Below are 22,119 nucleotides of genomic sequence, written 5' to 3'. Positions count from 1 at the left end.
AAGATTGTTTGAAATGCATGAATAAAAAGTGAAATTGCAGGAGGAACAATGTAATATAGCAATAATAGGTGCATTCATTGTGCATCTGAGAGGAGGAGGGGGAAAAAAAAAAAGAAAAAAGAAGAGTTTTCACTCGTTTTGGCCTAAAACATTGTGTTCAGGTTTCCAGGACTCTGACATCAGAACCCAGATAACACTGGTTAGAACCATAGGGCTTTACAATAAAAGCTAAAATATTGACCATATGATGGCAAAAAGTCTTTATTTTGCAGTTATTGTCTTCTAGCTACTCTCCGATGAAGTTGGTGGTGCCGTGGAGGAGGATCTCCTTCTTCTTGACAAAGATCGTGATCGCTCAGCACTGTAGGTAACATGCTTATCATAATTTTGCATCTGAGCCTCAAGGAAATCCCTGTGTTGCTGGCTGATCGTCTGGCTAATCAGTCCAGGGAGAGCTTGAATGCTACCAATTAAGGTTTCCAGTTTAGTTTCCAGAGTAACAATTCGCTTCTCAAAATCTTCACTTCTTTCGTTTAAGTCAGAAATCATATCATACATGATGTTTTGAGTCTGGAAGCAGGAGGATGTAAACAAAGGTTTAGATAGATCTTGCAAATACTCTAACACGCAGTAAAATCTACTTATGCACACCAGACATACACGCACACACAAAAGAAAAATATAATAAGATGTAGCCTTGTGAAATAATTACACTTGCAGAATAAAATTATTTAGCATTCAGTATAAACTTGCCGCTACATTTGTTGACAGAAATGTAATGTGTGTTGAGAAGCACTTTGAAAGTCAAAATGTAAATGAATTAGATAAAACACCAGGCCCATCTTCAGAAGCTCAGGTGCTCAGAAATGCACCATAACGAGACGTGAACAAAGTCAGTAGTGTAAGCCATAAGACTAAGCATGACAAAGCAGCTATGTACCCCTTGACTCTACTGTATTTCCTCTTAAAAGCTTTCGTTCTTTTAAGCAGAACACAAATTTTGTTCATTTGTTTTCTCCTTAAATTGACCAAAGTTTCTTATACTGCCTGTAGTAACAGTAGTTGAGTGGGCTGGCATTGAATTGCAGTGCAAGGAGTACAACTGAATTGCATACTCCTCCGCTTCTGTGTTCTCCTATTCACCTTCCCTCTACAAAAACAGCAGGTGGCTACGGGAATTATACAGGATGAACTTTAAAATGTCACAGTGTACAGAATTTACGTCACAGAGGTCATCACTGTCTGTTATTTTCCATTTCCTTTTGTGTTTTTTTTTTTTGTGCAAGCGAGGCAGGTAAGTGGTCAAAAATACTGAATTTCACCATCTTGTAAATTGAGGTTTAGACTTAAAACTAAAAGTGCATATAATTCAACAGACAAACTGGCTGAAGTTCACAAACCATCCAAAGAGAATAAAAATTAACTGAAGGACAGACTGCCTGAAGTATGAAATACTTCAGTGCAGACAACTCATTTCTCTGCCCTTCCTTTCAAGATACCAACACAATCCCCGAAAGTGAAGCATTCTTCATTAAATAATCTCTGAAAAGTCCTTATCAGCTGCTTATCAGGAAGCAGTAGAGTGAAATGTATTTTCAGTAACTCAAACTGTCAGGTGATTCTCTAAAATAAAGGAGAAATAAACACTAAACTGTTAATTTCGGTGGGAGAGCCTGTGTGCTATGATTCCTCAAGGTAAAGTCACTTTCATTGGACAGGAAACCTCTTCAATACACAGGATTGCATTGCTAAGGCCCAGCTGCAGTTCAGTATTTAGCACAACCACTGCAGTCACATCAGCTCTCAGGGTCACCCTCTTCACCTCTTTTTCAAATAGCCAAAAAAAAAAAAAAAAGAATTTAAATTTTGGTCAGAGGCACAAAGAAGATGTTTCATTTAATAAGCCAAACCCAAAACAAATCCATACCTGCATTTCCTTAAAAAAAAAACAACACAACATACACACACACTTGTCAACAGTACCTGCATTTGCAAACTCTTCCATTTTGAAAGGATGGATACTAAAACAAGAATAACAGCCCACTAACCTTTGCCAGGTCCACCAAAGTGTTGGCTTGGTCATTCAGTTTCCTTTGCTCCATTTTTACACTTCTTAATCTAAAAAGTGGAATTTCAAGTCAGACGCGTGTGAGAGATCACATAAGGATTTCTAAAAAGCATGCAAGAAACTCACAAAAACAAGTAACTGCATGGACAATGCCTTGAGTACTTTGTGTAAAGTCAAAACCGTTCATGTGCCTGCTACGATGAGAAGCATGCTTCTTCAACACCACAAAAAAAGGAAAGAGCAAGGAAATGTGATGTCCTTGAGAAAACCGTTTGCCATGATTAAAGTTGAATTCAAAAAGGGAGGTAACAGTTTATCCGGACTACATGAAAGAAAGCCAAAACATTCCTCAAAGCCTCAGTATCGTGACAAGTAGATATAGGAAGAAACATAGAACAACTGTTTTGGTTTTTTTTTCCATCAGTGTTGCAGTAAGCAAGAATCTTCCCATGCCTACATGACTAGATACAGGTATTAGCCCTGTTCTGTCGGAAATGGATTGGGTTGGCAGGTGTTTGAACCTGATGGAAATACAGTGATAAGTGAGTTTCACATTCATTTAAACACAACTCCCATCTGACTAGCAGCTAAATAATCAGCACACTTGCCAATACGCTTAATTTTCTTACATAACTTGTGAAGCTAAATATGCTTACATTTTAAACTCACACTAGACATACATTTACAGAGTACTATTTAAACTAGAACAGTGAGAAAGTATGCAAGAAGAAGAATGTTTTTCTCTTTAATACCTAGCCATCTGCATTACTACTAATTAGTTATGCACAAATTTGAAAGATATACACACAAACGTTTGTACAGGTTCCCTGAATCAAAGCAAATATTTCTTTTAGATCAACTCCTAAAGGAGTGGTTTATAGGTGTGAATTTCACAAACGAACAACTTCTTGTGCAAACACAAGTGCTTTGCAGCAGAGAATTTTGTGTACTTTCAGTCATTCTGCTGAATGCTGCAAGATACAGCATTTTCTAAAAAATAATACTCTGATTTACAAAAGACACAATAAGGTGCCATGCAGTCTATAGGATGTTATGGGGCAACCAAGATAATCATCTGATAGCTTTCACCAAACGAAAATAACTTGGCAGCATTCTGTGGCATATGATTTGCTAGCTGCCCTGCCTATTTCCCAATTATTGTGCAACTTACAAGGTTAAGTGTATCTTATAAAGCAAACATGATTTCAGTCAGGCATATAAACCTGTTTTTGTATAAACAAGAACTCAACTCATAGCAGTGGCACCAAAGTGTCCCGTATCACTGTGGCACACCCTCTGCAGCTGTAAAGGAGTTACTCTTCTTCCTTTCTGTGGGCCTCTAAGTGCTCTGAACACTAACGTGGAAATTCTGATCCCCTTTAAAATTAGTGACAAAACTGCTGAAGTCTGCAGTGGGATCAGAGTTGTTTCACCAGTTTTCTGGAACTAAACAACATTCTTCATCTTCAACAGCTGTATGTTTCTGTGAGGGCTTAAAGTTATTTTATTTTAATCTAGAGGCAGAATTTGACTCCTTTCTAGTGATGCTTAATTTTCCCACAGGGGAAATGGCTACAAATGACCTCCTAAACACAGAAGTAGATGTCCAGAGAAGTCTTCTTCAAAATACTCTAAAATTGGGAATTTCTTGTTCAAATCTGTAGTTTGATATGTAGCACATATTTCTTTAATATCTAGGCTAACCTCCCTGAGAAAGAAAGTGAAGTAACTCCAACTGCTTGCATAAAAACTGACATTCCAGAAGCCTTTCCCTGAAGGCTTCCTTTGGAGCACAACATTAATTCAGATTGTAGGAATGGTGCCTTCAGAGGCTTATGAACTGGAGCTATTCTGAAACCAAAATATGGAGGCATCTCCGAAATATGGACATGTATCATTAGTCTCAGAAGAGAATAACTAGCAATAGGTGAGTATGTAATGATTTGACTAGAGAATGGCAATCCTGCTGTTTCAGTAGCTCTCGGTATTTGCAGAGCACGTTTTCTGCTTTCCTTCTCTACTTGCTAAGTGAGCATGTCAACTGTAGAATTTTGAACACATTTAGAAATTGGGAAAAAAAATAAAAAAGGTGCTAGCTGACACCAGCATGATAATTCCTAACCACAGTCAACTCAGAACATGTATCCCTAGGTAATGGCAAGTTTTTAGCTGCATCAGCCAGATATAAAGAAAGCTGTCAGATTGTTGTTCTTAAATTCTTTAAGAGAAGTACGAAACATGTTGACTTTATAAACTTCACTTATCACAGCAAAAGATCATGATTCTGGGTCGCGTTTCCATGGCAGCAATCAGACCATTGAAGTTCACAAATAAAACTCTATTTTTTGCATGCAGACAGTGCTAAATTCTGCAAATTTAGAAAGGAATAGCTCATAAAACTTACTTCCGAGCTCTATTTTCATTTTGTTGAAATAAAAAGACAAAACAAAAGAAAAAAAAAAAAACTGTAAAAGATACTAAAACAACCAGATGAGCACAGTGAGCTCAATTCAGCAGGTGAGAAGTACTAGAGAATTGCCACTGCTCCCAGCAATTGCCACAGGTGAAGTTATGACGAAGGAAACTTCAAACCTTCCCACTGACTATCATCTGTACATTTGCTTAGTCAAAGTATTTTAAAAGTGGCTTCTAATATATTATTGTTTACTATGATAATAAGACTTTCACCTTATTTAGTATGCATGAAAAGCAAAATCATCCAGGCCAGCCATGGAGATTACCATATTAGGACTGAACTTGTGAGTTTGAAACTGTTATCATAATCTGCTCTGGTTTTAAGTATGAAACTGGCCCTGAAGCTTCACTTGTTTTATTCCTATCTTCAGCCAAATGATTGGAAAGCTGAAGGAAGTGGACCAGGAAAAAAAAATAAGAATCCATAAAGATAGAAGAGAGCCATATTCTACCATGAATTTCTTGGACCCTTGAAAAAAGCTCAGAGATGTACAGGGATAGAAAATAAATCACATTCAGCTACTCAGCTGCAGCTAGAGGGAAGCAAACTGCTAGAGCAATGTTTTCATCCATGAGGCATTCCTTAGCATACTGAAAAAAATTTTTGTGGTTGAATATAACACATTTTGCAATGGGATACACAGTGCTAAGGGGCAGAGTTACATGGATTATTAACACACCTGTTTGAAGTTTGGCTGGCACAGCAAGGAAGAAACTTACTGCTGCCATGTTCTCCACCCAACCCAATTAATGAATTTTTAAGGCAGGTGCAGGACAGCAGTTTACAGACTATGAAGCTCTTCTGAGTTTGAATGAGCTGCAGATCGAGCCTGCTGTGCTTTTTAGATTCTTATTTGCATACAAGTGCACGCACACATACACACAAGAAATAGTGAGGTTAAAATGTTAAGGAATAATCTTTGCAATAAGGCATTCAAGTCCAGCAAAGGATACACAGGACATGCCATCCTCTACCCTAAAACCCCAGCCAGCCCTCTCCCTGCCTCCCAGTCCTTTAAGCTGAAAAGGATAACTCAACTAGGCTAATACACTTTTTACTTATGAGAAGAATGTCTCAGCTTTTGCAGTCCTTTTATTGCCTCAAGTGTATCTGTGGCATAGTAACATTTAATCCTGCAAGTTTGCTAAGTATGAAGTAGTAATCAAGGTTATTGAATGCTTAATACCTTCAAGGCTTAACTACCTATTCATTTAAAACATTGTTATGAAACTGAGAAGCAATGTCTGTAAGCCTATATTTACTAATAGGAAGTAAGGAAACCTTGCTTTTCTTTCTCTGCCTCATGGAAGATGAGCCAGGAATCCTTTTTCACTGCACAGAAGTGGATCACATGGGCACTCTCCTTGCAGGCTGGCTCACATAGACTCACAGGGAGAACTTATCAAAATATCAGTTCAAAATGAACCTTAAATACTTGATCCACATTTCCCCAAGGATCTCAGAAAACCCATTTCATAGGCCCTACAACAAATGGCTTCCTCAGTCTGGATACAGACATCGAGCAGCATGGATAAATAGTAGCATGGGTGCTGATCATTCCTTATGATGAATTTCTGGTTCCTGGGGACAAAAGCCTCTTCCCCCTCACCCCCCATATGATCCAAAGAGTAATGGAATCATCACAGAGGTCTGTTGCGCTTTATGTGCTTTATGACAAATACATACTATGAATTTCAGTTAATACTTAAAGTCTGGCATTATTATATTACTGCTCACAGCTCTCATGCTTGTCTGCAAACCTTTGGGAGTTCATTAGGGAGGAAGAACTCATTGGAATTACAGCTGAGGTATTCAAGGGTTGTACAATGTCTGTTGGAATATGATAATTTTCTGTGTATTGGGTTCATACCTTGCACACCAACACCTGACCTCCTCTACTGAGGAAACAGAAGCAAACTGCTGTTAAGCTGTGAAAAGGAAGCTTGATGCACACTCTTAATTAAGTACTACATAAATATTCATATCCTCTCTTCAACTATTTCATTCTGATCTGAAATTACCAAATCTACGAATGGATTTTTTTTTCTTTTCTTCTATCTGTTGTAGCTTGTATCTTACTACCTGTAAACAAATACATAACAGCAAAGGACAGTTACAGTGGCAAAAGACAAATATGTCTTAGCTATTTCAGGAAGCATGGGAAACTAAGAAAACTACAAACAACTCTGATTTAACTTGCGTTGGGCATACACAGTTAACATACCTTCTGTTGAAAGCAGGTATACAGTAAAACCTTATTTTTGTCATTCTAAAAAAAAAAACTCAAGACCAATATTTTCTGAAAAGGGAGAAAGAGAGCGTAGGAAGTAGAAACTAAAGGAAACAGAGACAAGAAGGGGAAAAGGGAGAGAAAATAGCTGGAAAGGAAAACCAAAACAAAATAGTACTTACTGATGAATAGCTTGCAAGAATTTGCGCTGATGTTTCCTTACTTTTGCATGGTCTATCTTTTTAACCAGCTTTGTGTTTTTATAAATTAACCATGTTTCCCTGAGTACATTGGCAGCTGCATTTTTCACCTGTTTAATGAAAGAAAAACACCAACCTGACAAAAAATATTATTATGTCATGTTTTTTTTTTGTTTTTTGTTTTCCTGTTGCTTTTTTATTATGTCCCTGCCAAAACATGGGAAATGGGTACATGAAGGAGCTGCAGCAGAAACAGCAGAGAACAGAAGCTGGACCAAGGGCACTACTGAGCAATTTCTGTGTTGTTACTTACAATAATGCTACCAACTATCTTTGCATCTGAGAATCACCTGTCCTTCTTTAACAGAGCTTGTACGACCCGGCATTTATGGCAATACAAATTACAGCAAGAAAATACTGATAATTATCTGCATGGTAATTCACTACAATATTTTATCAGGTCATAAAGTTCTTCTCGTTCTTGTTGCATTGTTATTACCTTCTTTCTCTTCGCAGTTTTTACAGCCTTTTAAACATCCAGAGCTGCTTGAGCATGTTTTTGTTGTTTACATTTTTCTGTCGTGTTTTTTTCTTACCATTCTTAGAGGAGATGAAAAAAAAAAAAACAAACTCCCTAATTAATGTAGACAATGTTTTGTTTCTTAAGGGTTTTGATTTTTTTTTTTCTTTAAAAGAGACTTTCCATAAAATGTTAAAGAGTACCCACAGTTCCTTCCTCCGTTACCTTCAAGAACGACTGAAAACAACCAACAGAGAATTTCAGTGCAGTATTTATTAACAGAATTAGTAGGTTAGTTGCAAAGGCTATCGATCTTTATATTTTCTCCTTCCAACTGTACATTATGCCAGTTGCTGCGGCATCAAAGTAAGCCACTGCATAGGTAATGGCACTGTAGGAATGCAAAGCAGCAGCTCCATCCAGCAGGAGGTTTCCCACCTTGTATGTGCACTGCAGAACCCTGGCATTGACTTCAGTGGGAGCTAAGTCACATTTTAGAGACTGCTGCACAACCTCTGCCTGGCCCTTGCAATTTTCCCAGAAGATATGGCTAACTTCAGGTGACGTGGAAACCTCTGCACTGTCTGTGTAATGCTGGCCAGTAATCTGTCGTGCACCTCAGACTTGTTTGCTTTTCATTTGCTTTGAGTGCCATGAGTTTGAAGCTACAAAGCACCACTCAGGTACACTATGAGACTGATAATGAGATTTACATGAAGGTATACAGGAGAAGCTTTAAAAAGCACCAGTGAACACTAGGCTCAAAATCTGGCCAATCTCTGCAAAGCCTTCTTTTCTCCTACAGGACATTTAGAGTTCAGTTGTTGGTTTCAATGAAAAAATATTCCTATCGGATCTTCCAAACAGCAACTTCTTACCTCACCATGGGCAAGCACTGAAGCTGTCTGTAGCTCCTACTCATTTTTTGTGTTTCCTCACCAGTGACCTGTTTTTCTTCTGTAATGGACTTATCTCATTTTCTAAGATGTTATTCGTGAATTAAAAAAATAGGAATGTCTCATACAAATTGAAATTGGTGTTTCTTTAATGAGTTCTAACAACTTCTGAAGTTTTTTTTGTTTCATTTTGTTAAACAATCGCTTTTGAAGTATTTCTGTTATCTACAAAGCATCTTTCAGGGTGCTTCGTTACTGTATGTAGCTGAATGAATGCTGTGCTGAGCACACCAAGCAGTTGCAAAGACTCCCTCATTCACAAGGTATGAATTGGGATTTTTTTTTTAAGAATATCCTGTATAGCTTGAAATTCTTACTTATCAGTCATTTTACCTATTTTAGCTATAAATTCTTCTCCTATGCTTTGGATTTCTTTAACATATAGCTCTCTAGTTTCACCATATTTTGCTATTGTTTACTCCAATTATCATACAGCTGGAAGACCCTCCACAGAAGAATACTCAAATCATCAAAAATCTGCATTTATCCTCAATTCCAAGAAAAGCTCAGAGCATTCGACTTCCTCCTTTCAAAATCACAATTATGAAAAAGTCCAGTAGAAGAATGGAGCAGGAGACCACTTAAAACAAATGCAAAAGTAAGTTAACATACATTTCCTTTTCAGTTGTGAATATAAAGTGTGACTTACTCTTTTAGTTAGCTGGGTGTCCATCATGAAATTATGCACATGTTTTTCAGCTTTGGTAAGTTCTAACTTCCTTGCCACCACAGCTACCACCAGTGCAGTGCACCCAGCACCCTGAAAACAATAAAACAAACCCCCAAAATGTTACTACTGCATTTTGCAGAGTTTTTAGTGGAAGTTTCTCCTTTGTTGTAGAAATACAGCAAGCATCAGGTATTTCAAGCCTGTTAAATACACTGAAGATGCTACAGCTATTTCTATTGAAAGTAATAGAAAAAGTCAGCAGTTACAGGCTGGTAAACTGTCAAAGCATCCAAATAATTAGTGAGCAGCATCATTTAAAAGTCCTGCTTTGTATTTTTCCTCCAGTGGTTAAAAATTTGAAGACATCCCATTTCTAGTGCATAAGAAAGGGAGGCTGGTGAACAAAACACCTTCCAAAACCCACAATGTTAGTAAAGAAATGCAAAATATACCCTGCTCTTAACAACTGTCTCAAAGTTACAGCAATTGCAAAAGATGAAATAGATTAGATGAGCATCTAGGACACACACACACACAAAAAAAAGCTTCCTAAAATTTGTTATATGGACCAAAAATAAACGTATTATCAATGCAGTATTTATTCATTTTAATATACTTCTAAGTTGCTCTCTGGAGACTTCACTAACTTTTTCCTACAATACTTCTGCTTTGCTTATTACCATTTGAAACAGCACATGTAAACAACACATCTAGTAAAAGCTGGGTAGAGAAAATACCAAGTTCCTAATTGGTGCTGCCTGTATGTATGCATACACATTGCATATGCACACATCCATGCTCCTAGCGTCCAAGCTCCTTTGTTCCTTTTGTTCCTAGTGTCCAAGTGAAGTATCTTTGTTACCATTATAATTTTTGTGGGTCCTTTTTTTATTTCTTTGGGGGGGGGGGAGGGGTGGGCACTGGAATGGTTAAAGGGGTTAATGGGAAGAATATTAAAACCTTAACAATAATCTCCACCAAAGTTGACCTCTAGATGAACCTCACAACCAAGCACTATCTGATCATTATTGAAATATAGCTTAGATAAAATGTCTCATCAGAAAGAGATGTAGCTTAAATAAAATGTTATGAGAATATTAACCTTGCCTTGTTTAGAAGCATGGTATTTAATGCCTTAAAAAGGCACAACTTTAAAAAGTACACAAACTCCCTTGGTTCCTCCTTGAGAACTGGCCAGGCTTGAGGTGGAATCCAAAAAGGAGAACAATACCAGATGTTTCTGCCCTTGAAGCAGTGGAAACTTGTTTATCCAACAATATAAAAGCTGGATCCTCTTGCAGCGAAATTGGAGAACTCACCTAAGGATGGATACATCACATAGGACATCCCAGTTGCTGGGAAAGACTCTCCAAACCATTGCTGTAACCAGGGTTCCCCTGTGACTGTGGATCTGGATGATGGTAATGTATTAAGGGCAATTGGTGATGTTTCTTTCTTAATCACTGCAGTTAATCTTACATTGTAATGATTAGGTGCATTACCTCGACATGTTCTATTGCTTCTGTCTCATTTCACCTTGCTTTGTTTTGTTCTTGCTCTCTAATTTCACTTACTATTTTATTGCTTTAAGTGTGAGTAAAGATAAACCCATTTCTTTAACTTGGTGTTGGTGTCCTTTGTGCTTGGGCAGGACATTGTAAAAGCGATTTGTCACACAGTGAGAAACAGCATGTATTATACACAATCAAGGTATCATCTACTTGAACATCATTACTAAAATCAGCTGGGTTTGTAGGGTTTTTGTTTGTTGCTTGTTTTAAATCTTTACATGTTCTCCTTTTTTTTTTTTTTTTTTTTTTAAGTGTAAAAATCACATTAAATAAATAAGGCTGCATTTAACTTGCATGTTCAGTCCCACCTACGCGTTGTTACACTTGCATCAGTTAATCTCTAGTGTAAAGCAGTCTCTTGTTGCACATTCAAACTTACTCTATTTTCAGCCACAGAACTTCCTTCCACTTTCTGTATTTCTCTTGTTAATTTGTTGTCTCAGTTTCTTTCTGCTCCAATATTTGCCTTGCTGTCTCCAGAAGATGCAGACTAGATCTCTGAAGCTGGCTTCCTGAATACAAATTCCACTACTAAACACATACAGAATGGAAAATAAACTCACTGGAGCCCCTTATTCACAATGTCTCCAATTAAGCTTCCATTCCAATGACAGATCATTCCAGGAAAATCACCTGCTCTCTCAGACAGACCTGATCTCTGCAGTCAGTTCTTACCTTGCAAAGGTACAGCACTCTTTAACACTCTCTTTAATGTATCCCTCTAGCTTCTCTTCTGTCCTCCACCCAAGCTTTCAAACTTTGCTGTGCCCTCTCCCTCTGCTTGCCAGTCCTTCGTGTTGAGCAAAGCTGTCATACATTTGAAGTCTCTCTTCATGAGACAAGGGCAGAACTGCGACAGCTACAGCCATTCATTTGCATTCCCACATCCCATTCTACGACAGAACGTATAAAGACAACTAACACTGGGGACTGAGGGCTTCAGGAACGCACCCAGCTTTTCGAGGTCTGGGCAGGAGCTGCTCTCTACCGTGTGCCCTACACCCCCCACAGACAGCTCTTTTCCAGTCTCCTTCCTATGAGGGATAGCAGGAGGGAGCTGCTATCATGCAAGACGCTTCTCTGCGGGCAAAAGAATAAGAATTTCATACAATAGGAAGGAAAAAAAAAAAGGGAAACACAGAAATCTTTTGGCCCACTCAGAATAACAGGCCAAATGTTGCTCCAGTGACGTAATCTGATTTCTGCCTGCTTACAGCAAGAATGCTAAAATAGGTTGAGGCGGTTAAAACAGTCTGGTCTGGCAAAGTAGTACAAAACAGCTGTTTGTGCCAAGGAAAGACTACTAGATTCCTGTTGTCATTACCACCAGAACAGATTCTTGCAATCATGCAGCATGTTAGATGCAATTACCCCTTTTGGCTTTTTAGCTTTCACAGTTTCTCAACACTGCAGAAAAATTTTGCATGATGAATGTTTGAGCATGTTGGTAACTTGCTCCATTTGCTAGAAACATGCAAGTAGATAAAACAGAATTAACAATCCAGCATTTCTTTCACGTGCTGTATGAAAAAGAGCTAGTCAGCAATCATAAAGTTTAAAAACTAATCTATTTGAATTTTTCTGCTTGCCAGAAAAATCACAGAATGGCTTTGATTGCAAGGAACCTTAAAGATCATTTAGTTCCAACCGCCCTGCCATGGGCAGGGTTGCTAAGCAATACATCAGGCTGCCCAGGGTTCCATCCAACCTCCCCTTCAGGGATGATGCATCCACAACATCTCTGGGGAACCTGATCCAGCACCTAACCACCCTGTGAGAAAAATCTCCTCCTAACACCTTTCAATTTAAAACCATTCCCTCTTGGCATATCAGTTTGTGCAGAAAGACACTCTCCCTCCTATTAATAATCCCCTTCAAGTACTGGAAGCCACAATGAGGCCTCTCCAGAGCCTTCTCTTCTCCAGGCTGAACACTCTCAGCTGCCTAGCCTTTCTTCATAGGAGAGGTGCTCCAGCCCTTTGATCACCCTTGTGGCCCTCCTCTGGACCCCCTCCAACAGCTCCACATCTTTCCTGCATTGGACTCAGTACTCTGGATGGGCTCCATGAGATGCAGCTCAGGATGCTGTCGGTCTTCCATGCTGTGAGCACACACTGTTGGCTCAAATCAAGCTTTTCATTCACCAGAACTCCGAAACCCTTATCCGTAGGTCTGCTCTCAATTTGTTGTGCATACATGGGACTGGCTCAATTTAAGTGCAACACCTTGCATTTGCCCTTGTTGAATCTGAATTAGGTTCACAAAAAATGTGGTAGCTGAACAAACTTAACTACCAAACCAGGGGAAGCATAAAAGATATGAGCTGAAAATTGGCTTCTCTGAAATGACAAAGACTCTGCTAATGAACTGAGTGAAGCCTATATTATTGCTGTAAAGATCTAGCATTGACAGACACAGATCTTCTGAATGCTTGATTGATATAAAAGATTCTCTGCTGGTGTTCACAAAGCACAAAGTCTGAAAACAAAGAGATAACACCATGCTCAGTCTTTCAAGTGGGCTGAAAACAAACGTTGGCCTGGATTTGACAGCATAGTGGCATCATATCTCTCCTTTTGATCATCAGATCTCTCTTTTTAATTTAAAACTTGCATTCACAATCAGTAAAATCTCAAAGCATAAGATTTACAGCCACTCACACCGGGCAGAACACCCTTTGACTGTCAAACCTTATAGCCGCAGTCCTGTATGAAAACATTTTGCTTTATCTGTGAACAACTTCAGCACACTCTTTGTATCTAATATTCTAAGCATGCTATTCTATCCGGAAGGAAGAATGACGACTCAAGTTTAGATGCTCACACAAGTAAGCAATAATCCAGGAAAGATCTCCTTAGCTATTTTTACTGCATATAATCAAAATTGCATGAATAGAAGTGTGTGTGGTTATGCATATGTGGGCTCATACATGTATTTACGCACTTGTTAAATACTTGTAGGCTTATTTCCTTAGTTTCACAAGCCTAATTGATGACTGAAAAAGTGGTAGCATGGACTAAGTTGAGCCAAAAAAATACAGTATGTCAACAAGCACTGGCTTTTTGACATAAAGCTTATGCTATTACAAAAAACATACAAGAAAGGTGAAATTAATTGAATTTTAAGTTATATTTTAAATTTACCAGCTGAAAAAAAACCCTAAATATTCTATTCAGAACAAAGTAACTGTGACTTGACACTGCCTTTCACTTTGCCATTAGACCTCAAGCTGCAGCATTTCCTAACTGCTCAGACAGTTAAAACTTTCCTCTTGGTATTTAGATCTGAATTATTCTAAACACTGCTTCATCTGCTTGAATAAAGCAAATTCCCTTCTCAATGGCATCATACACGGAATATTTAACCTCAGTTTCAGTATTTTACACCTCTAGGCTCTTCCAACTCATCAGTATGGAAGCAATGTATTGTGGTTCTGATAATCCCTTTTTCAGACAAAATCCTTTGCATTGTCCCTTGGCTAAGAAAAGCTTCTCCCCAAAAAGCCCAAATCTAATATGTAGTTTTCTTTCAAGTTACATCCTCCCCCACCATGCATCCCAGTCTTTTTTAGGCTATTACTACAAATCCAAACAAAACAATACTGAGGATTCCTGCTATGCTAAGATCACCTAATACCACCAATACCACCATTCCCCATTCATTTTACATGACTAAGATGCTGAACTGCTCAGGAATTTGGAGTATCTTCTTTGTAGTATTTTTATACAGTACCAATAGGGTAACATGTTTAAAAGTATTGAAGGGTTGCAGTACTATAAATGACAATAAATGAATATGGTGGGTATTAACCAACATCATTAAAGACAACACATCATAATGCCAGACCTGTCTGTCTTTCTTCTCCTCTAGATCCTGCTAAGCTTATGCATTAATGCATTCTTTCATATAGCAGATGATGTGCCTTTTGCCCTCTATCATTCTCTTCATTGAAGCAGCTCACCCTCAGCTTTCCATCCCTATCAGGATTGCTTGTCCAGAGCTGGCTAGCTTCAAGTTCTGATAGGAAATTGTACACTATGCAAACCACAGCAGACACAGTCATGTCAGCTAGAGGTAGAATCTATTGTTGCCCAGAGTGATTAACATGACAGAAATCAGATCTGATGATAGTGAGGTTATGAAGTTTTGGCTGAGATCATGCCTTTCCTACCACTCAACTGACACAACACACAGTGACGCCAAAACGGCAGGGTTCAGATTAAGAGGTAAAAAACCCACTGCTTGCAATGAGTGCCCTCAAGGGGGCTGCTGCAGTGAAAACCAGAGAGGTTCTTGAAGAATCTTCAACTAAAGGGTTATGTTTGGTGGTTACTTTTGTTATCTCTTTCACAATCTAAGAGAAGGAGAGTTAACACTGGCTGATGAACTGCACTGCAAACAACAGCGGTTCAGAAGGCTGTGATTCAGAGAAACCCCACGCTCCAAGTAAATGCATCTGGCGTTTCCAGTTGGTTCTTTCTTCAGTAAGGTTCCATAATACATTTACAAGACAACAGTGAACTGAGAAATTTCTACAGCAGCCTGGAGGTCATATATATAACACATATGCCTGAAGGATTCTACTGGTGAAAAAGGAAGCAACATGGGGTATCAGTGTTTCAGCTGAAGGTCTCCTGGCAGCCTTGGTTTACTGGACTGGAAGTGAAGTGCAGTCTTTAGTGCTGTTGTTGTCATGAAAGCGTCCTGCTAAACTTGCCTATAGCTGAAAGAAGAGAGCTGCCACATTTCTTGCTCATTTCCCTTGGGATCCACTGGGGGAGAGAGAAGGTCTGCTTTGCAGACACGTGGCTCTGGTGGGAAATCTAGCTCTGCACCAGAAAAGACACAACATTCTTCCTGCTGCTCTGCATAAAATGAAAAGCTTTTAAGAATTTAAACAGATACTCTGTTCACTTGGCACTCTGGAAGGTGGAATTAGTGGACCACAAAGGGAAGGGAAAAAAAAAATCTTTCTTGAAGTAAAAAAAAAATAAAATCTCCAGAACAAGCAATGCAAAAGTTGAGGGAGGACTCCATCCACAGGACAGAGGCTATGGAAGAGGTGTTGCATGAGTGTATTTTGCATTTGTCAGCGTTCACTGGGAAAGATGTGTAACTTTGCAACACTGAACCAAAGGAAGATGAGTAATAGGACAAAAACTATACTGTTACAGTCAAAAATATGACTAAAAATAGTTGTGCATTATTTATGTTTTCATATATTCAGTATTTGCATGGTTACTATTGTCTTCAGGGGAGTTTGCACTGCAGCTAGAATTCTGTTGAATTATAAATCTTTCATCCATGAACAGCAGATGAGCAGATTCCTTTACTTCCCATTAGCCCGTAAAGTTTTCATCAATGATGCACTAAATAAGTAATGAGAATTTCATGCCATACAAAAATAACTGAAATTGATTAAATGTTCCTACACAGTAAGGGGAAGTGGCAATGGGGGATGAAGTGAAGTCTTCTTCAGTAAAGCAAGTTGAGTACAGGGAAAGGCTTCTGGAGAAAAGAAAGACAATCTCAGTTCTAAGAAGGAACCTGTAAATGGCAGTGCTGCTAACTCAGACGAGTCCGGTCACTGAATGCACTATGGTGGCTGGATTCATGGCAAACCTATAGTGGCCATAAAATCCCTTTTGGCAATCATGATGCTGCATACTTAACATGAAAAAAAAAAAACTTTTTACTGAGCAAGGAGACAAAATCCCATTGCACTTAACAAGCAGGCTCATCAGCCTACAAAGCTGATGGGAAACACTAGTCCATTAGACAGAAGGATACCTAATTATGATGTTCTTGCCCAAAAGGTATGGTAAATACAAAACTCTCCTAAGAATACGTGTGAAAAAAAAAAGTATACTAATGTTCTTGTGTTAAATCCGAAGTTATTGCAGGTGAAACAAAACCAACTTACATACTTTCAAAACAAAGTACAGGTTATCTATTCTACAACAATCAGCTCCAGTCATATTTATGTAAAATGAAGATATCATGGGACAACTGCTTTTCATTCTAGTTAGTAACTGTCTGCCTATGAACTTCAAAAATCCTAGTGAGATATGAGTGGGAAATAGATCTCCTCTCACACTTCACAAACTTCCCTGCTCTGCAGTGAAAGAGGCAGAATTGGAAACCTTCAGAGCCCCTGCTCCATGGCAGGCCTCTCCTACGGTGCAGGGAACTTCTGCTCCACACCTGAAGCACCTCCTGTCCTCCTTCTGCACTGACCTTGGTGTCTACAGAGCTGTTTCACATATTTCACTCTCATCTGCTCCTGTGCAGCAGTTTTTTCTCTTTCTTAAACACGCTTTCTGGAGGTGCAACCAGTATTGCTGGTCCCTTTTGTAGCAGCTGGAAATGGCTCTGGTTGGATATGAGACACCTGCTGGCCTCTTCAGTCTTCCCACCATCATAACACTGCCATATAAGCACAATACAATTCTAATGGAGGGATTCAGATGTTCTTTTTAGAGGAGCTCAAGAGTTTCTGATCTGTGAAACTTTTAATAGTTGCACTGCACAATGCAAAAACCTTTAATTGTCTTTTCCATTTTATGTTTCTGCTTGACACACTATCTAGTTACATTCTATTTATTTTAAGAGGAACAGAAACAGTCTCTTTTGAAACCTAACATCACTTATTATTGAATGATACCATATACCTGAAACATAGACCCAAAACACTACCAATCTGCATGAAGAGCTTCTCATATGTGTCTTTCTATCTTTGTTTTAAGGAAACAAAAACTGAGCTGTGTTCCAGTTTTTAACTCCTCCCACAGGCTTTTCATCAACAAAATTAATCAAAACACTGCTATCTTTTGCCACCAAGCAATACAAACGGTAGAAATTTTAGAGATTCCAGATCAATGTGAAAAATGTTCTAAGCAAACCTTTAAGTGCAAACACAAACTATTATTCCTGTTCTGCCACTATAAAATGAGGACTCTCTTCTACCAGTTCAGTCAGATATCAACCCAAGTTCAACCCACCAAGCAGTACACAAGCGTGCAAATCAAAACACGTTTCTGCATTTCATAAAAAATTACATAATTCTGCCACTCATCACAGAATCAATGTAAAGAATTATCTTTTTATAAAAAAATCCCACAATGTGTTAGGCAATATTATGTGAAGCTATGTGCACAATTTTAGTACGTTATCCATAAGAAGTTCTGTAACACGGTTCTGCTATTGAGCAGCTTCTTATTTAGACACTACAATTTAGAAACACATCGACTACTTTCTAACTACTCAAGTGGGAGCTCTTCATCTAGACAAAAGGGGTTCAAAGATGCTACTTAAATGTGTTCCAGATTAAACATCAACTTCATTATATTTAAGAAAATCTTCATATTTAAAGTGTTTCTTTCATACGATAATTTGGAGTTCGTTTCAGTAACAGAACCATTCAAGCTGCAATTTTGGCAGCAACGTGCCATGACTCTGAAAGAACAGTTATTTCTAAAGCAATCTTCATCCAAGCCGCAGCCAACAACTTTGCATACCCTTGCCACTCATAATTTTCTTCTGGCAGGATAAATTTGGCTTACCAGTTCAGCATGTCTGCTTTTCAACTATGGGCAGCTGGCCCTTCAGGAAGATTCTGCATCCTCATCTCTGAATCATATAGTAAATGCACAAGCTCACCACATAAAGTTCAACACAAAGGGAAAATAATACTTCTCAGTCCTTGCAAAAGTTGCTTGTATCTGCAGTCATAAGAATGGACTGATATTATTTAATCCGGCATACATTTTTTACATGTAATATTATTTAAAAAAAAAAAAAAAAAGTTACTTGCCAACAATTGAGCTACAAACTCCACAGAATTGCAATAATATAGCAGGAAGAACCAACTGTACTTTTTCTAAACATAAAAATTATGAATTGATATAAGTAGGTGCCCTGATGTCTCATGAGAGCAGGTGCCTCTCAGTATCCTCTGAGATCATTCATTCATTCAAAGTCTTCTCTTCTCTTGGTCAATAATTACACAACTTCCCAAACGTTTTCAAACTTGCCTCCTCTTTTTACTCCTACCAATATCTCCTTTAAACCACTCCAAGGCCCTGCCTCTATAAAGTCATCAAGTGGATGGAAGTGCTGCATACATAAACCAGCACAAAGTACTCCAATTGCAGTTGAGCTCAGCCTGCTCACCAGGATCTGAGAGGTCTGCTTGAATGTGCAATGATAACCACTGCACAGTGAAGACAGTGTGGGTCTCCTCACCTCCTCTATACTCTGCTCTGACAACAAGGATGGCACTTGTATTTCTATCCATCTCTCTTGCAGGCCTACCTAATGCAAAGAGATGGAAGATGACATGTTTATTTTCTGATTTATACTTCACCTGATTCACAGTCTACAACTACAGCCTATTGAAATCTCATTGGAAGACACTGACAGGCAATCCAGTGAGGTATCCAGTCCAGTTTAACTTCTCCGTATACAAACTATTTCTGCATAGACCCATTGCACGATTTCTGCACTACACTGCATCAGTATCTTCATTAAAGGTTCAGCCCTTGTCCCATGCAGTCCATTTTCCATCTCACAGAAAGCATTTCCTGAGGCAGAAGTGGTACCAGGGCTCCTCCTTCTCTGGAGTTAAGACACCAAAAGAGCCTTGCTGAAGCCACCAGATTTGCAAAGCCAATATTTACTCTACAGTGGTCTGTGTCACTACATCTGCATTCATAAGTATTTCTATTCATTCTCCTTTTTACTTTTTTTTTTTTTTTTTTCCAATGGGCACCTTAACCAAAAGGACACTGCATTGGTTGCCCACCAGTCTAACAATGCACTTGCTACTGGATGTTAAGGAGTTACATTCCTCCTCTTAAAATCACATATATGGCTTGATTTTATTTCTTACAATCACTGCACAGTTATCCTGGTATATCTTTTAAATAGACTATTAATCATCCCCATTGAAATAGGAGAAAAAAAAAACAAGTCTGTTCTTTTAATATCCTGCTTTTTCCCCAACAAACACAAATTGCTTGCTTCAAGAGGTGCTTTTGAAGAGTGGCTGTATTTAAATAATTACCTTCAAACAAGTCAGGCTGCAGGATAGTTCATTATTAATTCAATGTTTCATACTTCATATTTTCCAGATCCTTTACCAGGAAATAAAAAATATGAAAAGAGGAAAAAGAGTAATTCCAAGATCTGAATTTGTCATTGCTCTGTAATTTTCTTCCAAAAGATCATCATTTGCCAAAGTCATTTTGCTGACAATTTCTTAGAACGCAATTAGGGATGTCAAGCTTTCAGAGATGTTTTAACATACCAGCGACTCTGCCCCTTTTATTTTTTTGTCAAGAGCGTCTCTCTCAAAGTTACATATCCCAAACTCATTACCATGCAACTCTGATCAGAGACTCAGTGGTTCCAAAGTATCTGCAGAATATTTAATCACAGAAAAAGAACCAACAACCTGAAAACATAAATCAAACAACAAAAATCCATACGAGCCAAGACCAATTGAAGACATGAAGGTGTCAGAACACTTTACAAGTTTAGTTTTCAAAGGAACATATCTTGTTTCTGCTGTGAAAAAGAAATGTTTTTTTGTGTAAATGGTACATAAACAGCACTTCAATTTTTTCACCCAAGCAATAGAAACAACTGACATATTATTTTGCATCTGAATGTAAGCAGTACTGTGAAAAGCCAAATGACAAAAATGTCTTGTTGTTTCATTTTCTATCTGGCTAATTCACAGGCGTGCAGAATAATATGTGCAATAATCCGTTATTGTGGCTTTGCTTTTACTTTGTTTTCATCTTTACAAAATAAAATGGTTACCTACAGCCAGTAAAATAACAGATTGGGTGCTGCTGCCATTTACACTACCACAATCCCAACAGCAGTGAAACCCACGGATTAGCATCAGTTCTCACTGCACTTCTGCACAGCATTGAAGCTTCTAAGATTTGTTACAGTAATTTTTTTCATGCTGAAATGCCAATAGTGCTGAACAATTTGAATGCATATTCATTGCAAGCTAACCTAGAATTTAGCTGCTTCTGATCAGAAAGTCTAGTCAGACATGATAATGAGGAGGAATAATGATCTGATACCTGCATTTTGAAGCATTTGCTTCTTATTTCTCAATAGTGCTTAGAAAGAAGGAAATTATGACAGAGCTCTGAATCCATCCCTGTGGCAACATCTCCTGCTCACCCTCCTTTTCTCCTAATGAACTTAGAACCACTTTTCATTCTCTTAAGTATCAAAATCCAGCTCAGAATGAGGAAAAAAGAAACACAACCCATGAGATGGCAGATCTGAGTTTAGATAACCACCTTTAAACCATGCATTTGCCATTACCAGAAAAATGTAGTGGAAATATTTTCTAGTAAAGGTCAGAGACCCAAAACCCTATTAGACATTTAGTTTGTTTGCTTGCTTTTAAGAAAAGGAAAAAGTGCAAAACATCAGAAAAATGCATTAATCTACTTTACTCTTTGCAGATAAAATGCACTTTTACAAAAAACAGATTTTCCAAATGTCTGTTTAACTGAGAAATTTTTTTTCCTACCATTTGTTTTCAGCCATAATCCTAATATTTCTGTTTTAAAAGAAAGTAGATGCTTGAGCTCCATCAGTGATCAGTGGCAAGAGTTCAAAAAACATACCTATCTGTCATATTTAGGATATACAGTGCTCCTCTCAGTCACATTTATACAGGAGTCAATACAAATAAGAATGGCATGATGAGGAGCTTTTCTTATTTACAGTAGATACACACAGATTTCCCAGACATTGTAATACATACTCATATGTTGTCCTACTCCCTGTCTAAGTTTGACCAATTCTGTGTAATACAGAAAAACTTAAATCCATATGCAGGACAGTTAATTAATATGTACTGAACACACATGGCCTAGCAAATGATGCACTGTATCAATGATAGCCAAAAAAACTCCAAATATGCCAAACATTGCACTGCATAAATCCCCTTAAAGCAATGGAATACTACGTACAATATGTTATCAAAATTGTAAGAAAGAGCGCAGAAAACCAGGTACAAGTAAAATGCTTTATCAGAATACAAGCCAGCATGTTTCTATATTTGCAACTGATCTCAGAAATAGAAAGCAGAATTGTAGCAGTGGTCCAATTGCACATGTCCAAAGACGACTGAGAAGATGTAAACTATTACTATTTAATGAAAGGCTCTATTAAAATTTTGAAGATGAAGATTATGTCATGGTGGAATTTGTTTTTCTGTATTTCATTACACATATGTTAAATTCTACATCAAGAGGAAGTAAACCCTTTATTACCATGGGATGAAGGCCATGAGAAGGATGCGAGTGAGTCTACGTACTCTAAGAGGGTATCAAATAAAATTTTCTCTACGACTACTACAAGTTTTGGGATTAATTGCAGCAAACAATCTCAT

The 22,119-nt window shown here is 38.1% G+C and overlaps 1 protein-coding gene across 1 annotated transcript in view; it reads right to left on the bottom strand.

Annotated features, from left to right (window-relative positions):
- Positions 1-282: 282 nt before the first annotated feature.
- The window catches only part of KCNN2 (potassium calcium-activated channel subfamily N member 2), a gene marked incomplete at both ends in the record, with an annotated part of 67,612 nt that continues 45,775 nt past the window's right edge, over positions 283-22,119 (bottom strand). Inside the window, 4 exons of the mRNA XM_079548471.1 lie at positions 283-570; positions 2,049-2,118; positions 6,957-7,084; positions 9,100-9,210. Of these exons, the coding sequence (XP_079404597.1) occupies positions 283-570; positions 2,049-2,118; positions 6,957-7,084; positions 9,100-9,210 (597 nt within the window). The remainder of the gene's footprint in view (positions 571-2,048; positions 2,119-6,956; positions 7,085-9,099; positions 9,211-22,119) is intronic.

This window comes from Tetrao urogallus, assembly GCF_951394365.1.
Source record: "Tetrao urogallus genome assembly, chromosome: Z".
Lineage (NCBI taxonomy): Eukaryota > Metazoa > Chordata > Aves > Galliformes > Phasianidae > Tetrao > Tetrao urogallus.
The sequence above is the reverse complement of the archived record's forward strand: the minus strand, read 5'-3'. Positions and strand labels throughout refer to the sequence as shown.